This window comes from Polyodon spathula, chromosome 13, assembly GCF_017654505.1.
Source record: "Polyodon spathula isolate WHYD16114869_AA chromosome 13, ASM1765450v1, whole genome shotgun sequence".
NCBI classification, from domain to species: Eukaryota; Metazoa; Chordata; class Actinopteri; order Acipenseriformes; family Polyodontidae; genus Polyodon; species Polyodon spathula.
The window spans coordinates 25413423-25426298 of NC_054546.1; the positions used below are offsets into that span (position 1 = coordinate 25413423).

The 12876-nt window shown below is 41.3% G+C and overlaps 1 protein-coding gene across 1 annotated transcript in view; it reads right to left on the reverse strand.

Moving 5' to 3' along the window:
* Window positions 1–607: 607 nt before the first annotated feature.
* Window positions 608–12876, reverse strand: part of LOC121325619 (prolyl 3-hydroxylase 1-like) — a 32078-nt gene continuing 19809 nt past the window's right edge. Inside the window, exons 3-4 of the mRNA XM_041268433.1 lie at window positions 7051–7243; window positions 608–931 (exon numbers count right to left, since the gene is read on the reverse strand). Of these exons, the coding sequence (XP_041124367.1) occupies window positions 792–931; window positions 7051–7243 (333 nt within the window). The 3' untranslated portion in view covers window positions 608–791. The remainder of the gene's footprint in view (window positions 932–7050; window positions 7244–12876) is intronic.

The following is a 12876-nucleotide window of genomic DNA, read 5'->3' on the forward strand; positions in this document are numbered from 1 at the left end:
AACGTCACCATTTAGGTCTTGCAAAAAAAATACAATGTGTAACCCATACTGATCTTGTGCATCAGTGGACTCGCCAGTGTGACCACTGACAAGCAACTAGACTGGTTTATCAATTCCATAATCTCCTGCTTGTGGTACTCGGCAACTTTAGGTAAGTATTCACGTCTCAGCTGGGCTGATGAAGGGATCGCTCCAGCGTTTACTACACTGTCTGAAGAATTTCCGTAACCTTTGATTGTCCAATTTTTCAAAAGGATATTTGCACAAACAAACGCCTCTGTCAGGTCAAAATTTAATAAGTGGACTTTTGGAATATGGAAGTCACCGTTTTTTATTTCTTTGCAAGTAAAATAGTCGCAGTACTACTGCTCTGGATTTCCGCCTTTCTCTTTCAGTGAATACTTCAATCCAAATCAAATGCCTGAAATCATACGATTTTTGGTAGTGATCTACAGTAACGTTGCAGGACATAGAGAAGAGCTTACCTCCATCACTAGGTAAAACTTCTACTGGATACTGCTTTACGTGATACGCTGCAGACAAATTTTTAGCCTTTTTAGAGACATCCATTTTCTTGTTTACAGTGTGTAGTATTTTAATTTCCCACTTAGACTACATATAACATGACAATCACTGAAATACAAACAATTACGAAATAATTTTTATTTCTTAAGAATATTATAAAAATCGCGGTATTGGGCTAATTTCACAATTTCTGCCCAGCCTGTGAAATTGCAATTTTCACATGGCCTTAGTTATGGATGACACACACTCACTCTGGCCACTCACACTCACACACCCTTGTAATAGGTGAAGTGCAGGTGCTCAAATATGGAGGGCAGGAAATCCTCAACTGCGAAAATATGTCCGGGGCGAGTCGCCACCTGAGAGACACAGGACTGACGGCAGGAGAGCACCTGTAAAAAATGGTCTGGAGAAGAGAGGGGAGAGAGAGGAGAAGACACAGTGAAAAATACAAAAACATAAGGGAAATTTCATCCCCAAATTCAGCAATTTAGTCCCAGAATTCCATAAAATGCATGATACCCAGAAGTGCCCGCCCCTTTTATTATTTAATATATTATTATTATTAGGCTTCCAAGCTAAAGGCTGGGAAGTCTATTGTTATTGTTATTTTTTTTATATTTTTATTATTTTTTTCTTCCCAAAACTTTAAACTGCTGCTGCTGCTTTGAAGCTGTGTGACTGATCAGATTCTGACTTGGCAGCTAACAAGCTGGATACTTTGGCTGTCTGATGCTGAAAAATTTTTGCTGTGTGTCCTTGCAATTGGCGCCGTGACACATTTTTCGATAAAACCTTTTTAAATCTTCTTCTTGGGAACCAGTGAAGCAATTGATCTGAATATATCATCAGCATCCAAACCCACATTAAGTTTGCGAAGCTGAAGTTTCTGCGATAAATTGTAATGTCAAAATGGCTGCCACAAATCTTATCGAAACCCGCCCTTAACAGCAAACTGCTGCTATTGAACACCAACAAACTCCAAACATGGTAGTTATTGTCCCAGTAACAATGGAATACAAACATGTCAAAATGGTTATGTTTTATAAAACAAGATAGCCGCCAGATGTATGTTTACGTCTGAAATTTAAAACAGCCTCAGTTGACAAACTGTTTACTTGACTAACTCGAATCTTCACAAACATCATCCTTGATACTGTAGCAATACCACTGACTTAAGAAACTTGCATTAAACAAGATGGCTCCCTGATGCATTTTTTAAAAAAAAAAAACTTTCAAAATCTTCTGTTGAACAGTTGAAGTTGCCGATTTTAAACTTGGCACATTGAGAACTAAACACGCTTAGACAGGTACTGATACTGGGGTTTGGGAGCCGTAAAACTGCCTGGCAGTTCTAGTTATTATTACTATCATTGTTATTATTACTACTATTTGTATTATGTTTGTGTGTGGGCGGACAAAAGCTGTCCGACAGTATTATTTATTTGAGACCGGTCTTGTACAATAAGGTTGGCATGGATGGGGTTGAATCCCCCATCCTAAGTAGCTCATGGGAATGTGGCTGGAGACTTAATAAGGTAATTATTTAATGGGTAATTAAGGCTCCAGACACAATATAAAAGACCCACTCCGGGCTCAGAGTGGAGAGGAGTGAGGAGAGATAAGAATGCTACCAGCCAGTGAACAAGGTACTCGTTTTTATAAAATAATTATAGTTTTGTGTTTGTTTTACTTTGGTGTGTGCCCTTTTGTTTCTTATGTGTTTTTGTTAAAACTGTTTATTTTTTTTTTATTTAATAAATATACTGCTCCAGCAGTTTCAGCCAGGTATCATCTGTGTTTGTGCTGCTTCCTGAACCCGACCACCACTCTAGCCATCAATGACACAGCCATACTGGCTGGTCAATATGTGGCGATCTGTCATAGCCTGAGGGGACAAACAGTGAACATGTCATACTAGAGAGGGAGAAGGAAAACAGAAAGTGAGGGAGGGTGGGATTCTGTTTAATACACAGGGAGGGAGGGAGTTATTCACTATAGAGGAAGGAGAAGAGATGCCAACATTTGAAAATGGAAATCCCAGCACCTAGCGAGTGAAGCATCAAGAAAACCCTAGCATACCATAGCATACCCTAAACATGCTCCCCTTCACGCACTTTTAAGGAGAAAAATCAATCAATATTCAACAAGAATAATGCTTAGACAGAAATGTAATTCAGAGCAAATTATTTAACTGATAAACAGGAACAGCCAAACTCAGCTAACAAGATGAGGCTGCTGAAGACAGTTTACTGTCAAAAATCATACACCATGTCAAGACTGAGCACAGCAACAAGACACAAGGTAGTTATACTGCATCAGCAAGGTCTCTCCCAGGCACAAATTTCAAGGCAGACAGGGGTTTCCAAATGTGCCGTCCAAGCTCTTTTGAAGAAGCACAAAGAAACGGGCAACATTGAGGACCGTAGACGCAGTGGTCGGCCAAGGAAACTTACTGCAGCAGATGAAAGACAAATCATGCTTACTTCCCTTTGCAATCGGAAGATCCTGGAAGTGATGGTATGGCCCCCACAGAGCCCTGATCTCAACATCATTGAGTCTGTCTGGGATTACATGAAGAGAGAGAAGCAACTGAGGCTGCCTAAATCCACAGAAGAACTGTGGTTAGTTCTTAAAGATGTTTGGGCCAACCTACCTGCCGATTTCCTTCCTTGGTTCCTTGCAAATGTATGTAGAAGAATTGATGTGGTTTTGAAGGTAAAGGGTCACACCAAATATTGATTTGATGTAGATTTTTCTTGTGTTCACTCAACTTTGCATTTTGTTAATTGATAAATGTAATCTATTAACATGTCTATTTTTGAAAGCATTCTTACAGCTTTTTTTCACACCTGTACTGTGTGTGTGTGTGTGTGTGTGTGTGTGTGTGTGTGTGTGTGTGTGTGTGTGTGTATATATATATATATATATATATATATATATATATATATATATATATATATATAAAATCACAAAACTGTACCTAATACTGTAACCTAATACTGTAATTGTCTTGGCAATTCTCAATCTAGAAACTAAACAGAAAAGGCATTCAATTTTAGCCAAAAAAAAAAAAAAAATAATGCTTTTTACCACTACAGATTATTATGCTAAGGATACTAAAATGTAAACTAAAGAACACAATTCAGTCAGTGATATCAGGTCAGTGTTATGGCTTATTCATATATGTAACTTAGTGTAAGTGGCACTCTTGCACTTCATCAGTACAGACTTATTGTAAACAGCTTCATAGCATTTCTTTTCCACAGACAAGAGCTTCAGCTTCTGTACACAAATAGCTTCTAGCATTTTCCTGGATAAATTTGGGCAGAACTCTGTGTGAACTTTACGCACAATGCTAAATATTCGCTCTGTGTCTGCATTACTGTGGGGTACTATCAATCTGGTTAGCATCACCATGGCCAACAATCCTGGTACAATCCCTATCTTGTACCAAGAATCATCTGCCCTGTCTGACCGAAGAATATATTTGGGAATGTTCTCTACTTGGTATGCAACGAACAAATTTTCCAAATGATCCAGCCTATCAACTGAGAACAAATAAATCTTCTGACAAAATACATCACAGATTCAAATTTGACATTTGCCTTCTGACTGATGTCAGCCACTTCTGCATATTTTAAGAGCTCCTCATGCACTGGCAATTTGCTGGCAATATAAGAACTGGCCTCCGCATAATACTCTCTGACAGTTATAGTAAAAAAAAAAAAAATTCTCATCTTACGAGCGCTTCTCTCTCTCTCTCTCTCTCTGGTGGAGGACTGTGGGATCGCTGGAGCCTGTGAGGAGTTTGAGGAAGAGTAGGGTAGGAGTATTGTGTGGTTTGTTTTGCTTTAATATAACGTTTGGTTATTTAATTTAATTTGTGGGTTTGTTTAATTGTTTGCGTGGGCGCGTGCGAGTATGTGTGTGTGTGTGTTTGTTGCTGGGGTTTGTGCTGACGGCTGGTCAGCCGATCCCCGGCGATGAGCTCTCTTCCCAGGGAATGAGAAGTTTGACCCACCGGCACGGCTGTCACTGTGTCCCTGACAGTGCGGTGTTGGCGGACGACTGCTTGAATGCAGTATGCAAGGTAGTTGAGGGGGACAGGATCGTGCAAGCACCCCGGATGAATAAAGGGCTTAAAATATTTTTTAAAGATCTGCAGGATGTGGATAAATTTGTGCAGGAAGGTTTTGTAGTGCAAGGGAGTTTAGTGCACGTATCACCCCTTGCAACACCCTTTGTAAAAGTTATTTTATCGAATGTCCCCCCGTTTTTAAAGAATGAATTGCTTGTGAGGGAGCTGAGTAGGTATGGGAAAATCAGTTCCCCAATAAAATCTATTCCCCTGGGGTGTAAAAATCCTCAGTTAAATCACGTCATGTCTTTTAGGAGACAAGTGTATATTTTATTAAATAACCCAGGTATTGAAATAAACGTTGCCTGGACTTTCACAGTAGAAGGAAGCAGCTGTGCAGTGTTTGCAAGCACTGACTCCATGTGCTGCTTCAAGTGTGGAGTCCAGAGGCATCAGAGGAAAAACTGCCTGATGAGAGAAGCTGAAACAGGGCAGGAGAAACAGGGTGAGGCTGACAGGGGTCAGGTAGCACAGGAGGAAGAGCTGCAGAAGGATGGGGAGAACAATGAGCCTGAAGCTCAGGCAACTGAGGAATGTGTTGTTGAGGAAAACTGTGATGAGAATGAGTTTACTGTGGCAAATAGAGGAAAAAGGAAAACAAAGAGAAAAATGAAAAAAGAGAGGCTAAAAAAAGGGGCATAGAGCTGGAACGAAGCTCTGAGACGGACTCTCCTGATCACAGGCTGTCTCTGCCTGCCCGCCCTGAAGGAGTGAGTGGTGCTGAGATTAAGGCTGCTGGGGAACCAGAGTCTGGGTGTGGGGGCTACAGCGCAGCGGGGGAGAAATGTCCCGCTGCCGAAGCTCCCAACTCGGACTGGGGGGGGGGGGGGGGGGGAGACTGCGGCTCTGGGTCTCAGCCTGAAGCGGCGGTCCCCCTCTTCTCAGAGGGGGTGGAGCTCAGTGCATTCTCAGCCCGGCGCTGCTGTGATACCTTCTTCCCCAGACTTGCAAGAAAATGCTGCTGACGAGCTGGGTGCAGCAGTGAAAAAATAAAAAGTCAAAACAGATGTGAAAGTGAGGAGGAGGAGGAGATGAATGAGGAAGACTGAGGAAAGGTCTCTGACTCCTCAGTTCTTTCCGAGATCCCTGACAGCCAGACCCTGAAAGAAAAATTATATACTGTAGAAGAGATACAGTTTTTTAAACATGACCAAAGGAAAACGTAATGTTGATATAAAGCAATTCTTTCCCAATCTTAAACTGTTTCTGTACTCTGCTAATGTGGCTTTAGAAAAGCCACTTTAAAAGAAATTGATCAACCAATTCGTAAATTGTGCTCTACAATGAAGTTTGTAAAAAGAGTCTCCGCTTTAATTACGACATTTTCGCCATCTGTTTTTAAAAAAAATGTCCAATTATCTATTTTCCTGCGCTCCCCGTGTTTCGAGGTTCTGACGTGTTCATCAAGATCATTTACTCCTCTATGCTTGACACTTAAATCGCACTGCAGTACTCACAGTAAGCATGATGTTCTGATATCTTACTTTTTTTTATGAATGTATACTTCTTCGTATAATCTTCTTTGACCCGTTGTGCATTCAGCAGAGGTCTTTGTGTTGCCATTTCCTTTATTAAAATATTGAAAGTTACCACCGCTATTATTTTACTGTTTGCTTGCTGCCGAGGTGCTTTTTTTTTTTTTTTTTTAAATATATCTTGGCCATCCAATCACCGATCTTGTTTTGTTTTTTTTCATTGTGTCAAAGCCTTGACCATGGTGCATGTCCCATTGTAATTGGTCTCGGGTACTATATGTTTTGTTTTGTTTTTTAAACCACAAACCAAATCACAGCGCATGAATCAGATACGAACACACCCCAAAATACAAAAATGGGAACACGGAAACTCACACCATCATTAACATAGAAGCACAAAAACAAAAAACTAAAACTAAACAGAAGCACCTGTCTTCTTGTTTTTTTTTTTTTTTTTTTTAACTTGGCCCGTATCACCATTGCTGAGCCTCAAGCCCTAGCTGTTACAGCCAAACCGTAGCAGTTGTCAACTCTGAAGGAGGTACACTGTTTGGTATTAAAATATATGTTTTCTGTGTCTTTATATATTTTAGTTGTTTATGCCAACACAATTGTTTTTTATTGTCATGCCAATAAAACCAATTTGAATTGAAATTGAGTGGACAGAGAGTGGGGGAGAGAGAGGGGAGAGGAAGGGGAGAGAGAGAAGAAACAGATGAGAGGGAGAGGGGCGAGAGAAGGGCAAGAAGAGGGGAGAGGTCTTGTTTACTTGATCCAAATAATCTCGTCCTGTCAATAAAGCTTATTTAAATAAGCTAGATAGAGAAGGCCATGAAACTGCACCCAGTGTGCATATTCTTTACAGAGAGACTGGGCTCCAGGACAGAGTGGCTATCAGTTTCCTGGTACCTGCAGTGCTCTGGTAGAGGTCTCTCTTGTCGGTTAGGTGACTGTCATCTCCATGGTAATGATACGGCCCCTCACACAGTGCTCTACACTCGTTTATTGCAGCCAGCGTCTTGCTCACACACTCCTCCCAGCCCTCTGCCGCAGCCAGGAAATCACCTTGTCCTTCTGAAAACCGAGCAGCATCAAACTGGAGCTGGAGAGAGAGAGGTGCAGACAGAGAGAGAGAGAGGAGAGGGGGAGAGAGAGGAGAGAGGGGGAGACTTTTAAATCCTTTAATAATCATTCCAATTAAAATCGAATACAATACTACACAGTAAAAACACAACAAAACCAAAAGACATTTTCCCTCCGGGGATTAGCTGAAGCCTCCCCAGCGTATCAGTATTAAACTCTCTGAAAAAAAATCATATTTTCTTTAAAAACAGCATTTAACAAATACAAAAAGATAATAAATATCTATCAAAAACACACTAATAAAGCAGACAAGTACAAAATAAAAAATATATAAAAATGAACATTAAATACAAGAAGGCCTCCCTCCTCGCTCACCAAGCAGAAAGCCTCTCCCACACACCTTTTCTCCTGGAAGCCCTGCAGGTCATTGACATTTAAAATAGGTGAAATCCACCTTGAGCCTGCAGACCACCAGCACTCTAAAAGCCTGACCACTTCCGTCAGCCCTGCACCTGTCAGCATGTTCTTCTGGGACTTTAAAATGGCTAATTTAGCTTATCCTAAGAGGAAATTAATGAGCACACAGATGTTCCTGTGACTGAGGACACTGCGTTGAGAGGAGCAGGTTAAAAAATAATGGTTCCTCTAACAGAATCTGACCTGTCACAGCCGTCTCCTCTCTTTCCACTTTCACTGCCTCCCATACCTTTAAAAATAAAATGATGGCAGGTCAGAACCGTCCAGAGTGCGGTGGTTACTTAAAAACAAGTGATGACCAAATCCCAGCCCCCCAGCTTCACTCAGGAAGAAGCAGGCTAACATCTTCCAGTCCCCAGCGTACAGGAGCCTCTGTATGGACAGCAATCTAAAGGTTGCCACCCTGCCGGTGATGCTGTGAGCTCCTGCCCTCCCTCATCACGGGGGAGGTACAGTACAGCAGGCTTCAGCCAGTGCTTTCCTTCCCAGAAAAACTCCATGAGCATTCTCTGGCTATTAACCCTTTATGGTCCTATGTCAGACCAGATCCGACATTAAAATGTTCACTTTCCAGTCCGATATCATCAAAAAGGCGTAAAGCACAGGTCTCTAGTTGTTTTTTCTCTGGAAAAAGCCGAGAAAACCTTTCAATGGCCGAGTGAGACCGACAGGAGCCAAATGAAGCCGAAAAAAAGGGTGTATCTGATCGCCCCATCCACCACAGAGTTAACATGGAGACAAACAAAGGAGATAGCTGCTTCCGCATCCAGTGCTCAAAGAATATCACAGACATTTGCAGAGCTTTTTGAGATGTACAGTAATAAAATAATGACTTGGATCACATTACTGAGGAATTTGGTAATAAATCGAGTGATTTATCAGTATGCATGCATATAAAGACAGCAACAGGATCTTGAGTAGCTGGCACACCCACAATTCATGGAAGTCTGTACCACCCCTAACAGACTGAAAGCCACCAGGGAGATAGAAGGACAGAACAGCTGGGTTCAGGTAGGCAGAAACAGGGAAAAAAGAAACTTCGTCAAACACAAGCACCAGAAATCAAAACATCCAACAAATCTGAGCCACTTCAAAATTTTGATAAGCAAAAACAACATCAAGAGAACAAAAGGAACAACATCCAGGACCCTATTAACAGTGGTGGCCAGACAGCAAAAAGAAGGGAGGTCATGATTGTTGAGGACTCCATAGTAAGAAACACAGCAAGTTCAGTTCGCAGTTTGGACCCCCTTACTACAACAGTGTGCTGCCTTCCAGGAGCCTCTGTCACGCACATCACCTAGGAGTTTTTGTTGACTCAGAAATGTCTTCATCTAGACAATGTGGGGAATCTATAAAAAAGGCCAACAAGATGCTCAGATATATTGTGAAAAGTGTTGAATTTAAATCAAGGGAAGTAATGTTAAAACCGTACAATGCATTAGTAAGACCTCATCTTGAATATTGTGTTCAGTTCTGGTCACCTCGCTACAAAAAGGATTTAATGATCTAGAAAGAGTGCAAAGAAGAGTAACCAGAATTATTCCAGGTTTAAAAGGCATGTCATATGCAGACAGGCTAAAAGAACTGAATCTATTCAGTCTTGAACAAAGAAGACTATGCGACGATTTCAAGCATTCAAAATTCTAAAAGGTATTGACAATGTCAACCCAAGGGAATTTTCGACCTGAAAAAAGAAACAAGGACCAGGGGTCACACATGGAGATTAGACAAAGGGAACAGGAAACAGGAGGCACTTTTTTACACAGAGAATTGCGAGAGTTGGAACCAACTCCCCAGGAATTTGTTGAAGCTGACACCCTGGGATCCTTCAAGAAGCTGCTTGATGAGATTCTGGGATCAATAAGCTATTAACAACCAAACGAACAAGATGGGCCGAATGGCCTCCTCTCGTTTGTAAACTTTCTTATGTTCTTATGTGAAACATACAGCGAACAGGGGTTGGGGCTTGGTTGAAGATGCAGTACTGATGTCATTTTCCCATGCAATGCCTTTTAAACCTGTTTTACTCTGAAAAAAATATTTTAAATAGCGTGTGTAAAATAAACAGCATGTGTGAAAATAAACTGGACCTGACACGCTTGAAAGGCGCTGAATAAATGGACTGCAAAGGTTAATAATCATTTCTCAGGGAGGGTCCAGACACACCAACCTGTGCCACAACATGGAGCTAACCAGGTTGCTGATGAACAGTACTCTCCCTCTGAAGGACAACTGGACCAACAGTCCCTGCCACTGCTCTAGTCTCCTTTTGACTTTGTCCACCAGGCCCTCCCAGTTCTGCTCCATTTATCCATCTGTGATAAGGAAGACCCCCAGCACATTCATCCCCAACCTGTTCCACCTCAGAGCCTGGAGGGCAACTCTCCTGACAACTCCCTAACAGGAAACTGTCAAGCTTGACCTGGTTGATCTTTGCTGATAACGATCTCTGGAATATTCCAAGGCTTTGCTGTAATAGATCACAGTCCCTCCCTGAAACATAGTGGAGTCTGATCACAGTCCCTCCCTGAAACACAGTGGAGTCTGATCACAGTTCCTTTACAATAAAATGAAGGGAGACACATATATGGCTGAAAATAAACAGAGATATCTACCTGTGTGCAGCCTACACCCTCTCCCCCCTGCTGACTCCCTATATTACAATGAGGAATGTTTTAAAATCTTCAGAGATATGCTATTACCAGGCCCAGCAGAATGAGCAGCTGTGTGGGGATTTTAATGCCAGGACAGTGATACAGCCTGACTCTATTAACACACAGGGGAAGAGTCATATATTCAGAGAGGCCCCCCTGTACCAGACGATTAGTCAAGGCCTAGGTCTGTACATCGTTAATGGGTTACTTACAGCTGAGCTCTTGGTAACAGTGTGGTAGACTATGCCATTACTGACCTTGACCCCCACTATAAGCCCACAAAACCCCTGTTAGACCACACCCATATCACTGTGTTATAGAACAAAACAGCAGCCCAACAGCACACAAATACAGCCCTGCAAGCAGCACAAGCTTCACCCTCCTACAGATGAGATCCAAACACCACACAGGAATACAAGAACACAATTGACACTGAGGAAAAAAAACACCTAACAAACACTTTCAAAACAAACAATTTCAACCTGATGGAAAAGGAGTAAATCTGGCTGAAGGGTTAAATTCTTACTATTCCTAATATTCTTAAACTCTCTCATGTCATTCTCAAAAACTTTCTCCATAGAACTTTGCTGTTGGCATAGTAACGGCCTTCAGTGAATTTTCCTCCTTCCTTCTGGAATGTCTGGGTCTCTTACAGGTGGTGTCTCTCCCACTAGTACCAGGAAAGATAAGGTGGTCCTCCTTTCCTGGTCCAATGAAGCTTATAACATAAATATGTTACATACAGTGGCTTTCAAAAGTATTCACCCCCTTGGACTTTTTCCGCATTTTATTGTGTTACAACATGGAATCAAAATGGATTTAATTAGGAGTTTTTGCCACTAATCAACACAAAAAAGTCCATAATGTCAAAGTGAAAAATGAAATCTATAAATTTTTCTAAATGAATTACAAATATAAAACAAAAAATAAAAGATTGTACACCTAAATAAGCTCTGGTGCAACCAGTTGTCTTTAGAAGTCACATAATTAGTTGAATGGAGTCCACCTGTGTGCAATTAAGGTGTTTCATATGATTTCAGGTTAAATACACCTGTCTCTGGGAGGTCCCACAGTTGGTTAGTACATTTCCTAACAAAAACTACATCATGAAGACGAAGGAACATTCAAAGCAAATCCGGAATAAGGTTCTTCAAAAACATCAATCAGGGGTAGGATATAAGAACATTTCCAAGGCATTGACTATCCCCCGGAGCACAGTAAAGTCCATTATTAAGAAATGGAGAGAATATGGCACAATTGTGAATCTGTCTACAACAGGCCGTCCTCAAAAACTGAGTATCCGGGTGAGAAGGGCACTAGTCAGGGAGGCCAACAGGAGGCCTATGGCAACTCTAAAGGAGTTACAGTCTTCCACAGCTGAGCTGGGAGACACTGTGCATATGGCAACAACATAAGAACATAAGAAAGTTTACAAACGAAAGGAGGCCATTCGGCCCATCTTGCTCGTTTGGTTGTTAGTAGCTTATTGATCCCACAACCTCATCAAGCAGCTTCTTGAAGGATCCCAGGGTGTCAGCTTCAACAACATTACTGGGGAGTTGATTCCAGACCCTCACAATTCTCTATGTAAAAAAGTGCCTCCTATTTTCTGTTCTGAATGCCCCTTTGTCTAATCTCCATTTGTGACCCCTGATCCTTGTTTCTTTTCTCAGGCTGAAAAAGTCCCTTGGGTCGACACTGTCAATACCTTTTAGGATTTTGAATGCTTGAATTAGGTCGCCATGTAGTCTTCTTTGTTCAAGACTGAACAGATTCAATTCTTTTATCCTGTCTGCATATGACATGCCTTTTAAGCCCGGAATAATTCTGGTCACTCTTCTTTGCACTCTTTCTAGAGCAGCAATATCTTTTTTATAGCGAGGTGACCAGAACTGCACACAATATTCAAGATGAGGTCTTACTAGTGCATTGTACAGTTTTAACATTACTTCCCTTGATTTAAATTCAACACTTTTCACAATGTATCCGAGCATCTTGTTAGCCTTTTTTATAACTTCCCCACATCGTCTAGATGAAGACATTTCTGACTCAACAAAAACTCCTAGGTCTTTTTCATAGATTCCTTCTCCAATTTCAGTATCTTCCATATGATATTTATAATGTACATTTTTATTTCCTGCGTGCAGTACCTTACACTTTTCTCTTAAATGTCATTTGCCATGTGTCTGCCCAGTTCTGAATCTTGTCTAGATCATTTTGAATGACCTTTGCTGCTACAACAGTGTTTGCCACTCCTCCTACTTTTGTGTCGTCTGCAAATTTAACAAGTTTGCTTACTATACCAGAATCTAAATCATTAATGTAGATTAGGAATAGCAGAGGACCTAATACTGATCCCTGTGGTACACCACTGGTTACCACACTCCATTCTGAGGTTTCTCCTCTAATCAGTACTTTCTGTTTTCTACATGTTAACCACTCCCTAATCCATGTACATGTGTTTCCTTGAATCCCAACTGCGTTCAGTTTGAGAATTAATCTTTTGTGCGGGACTTTG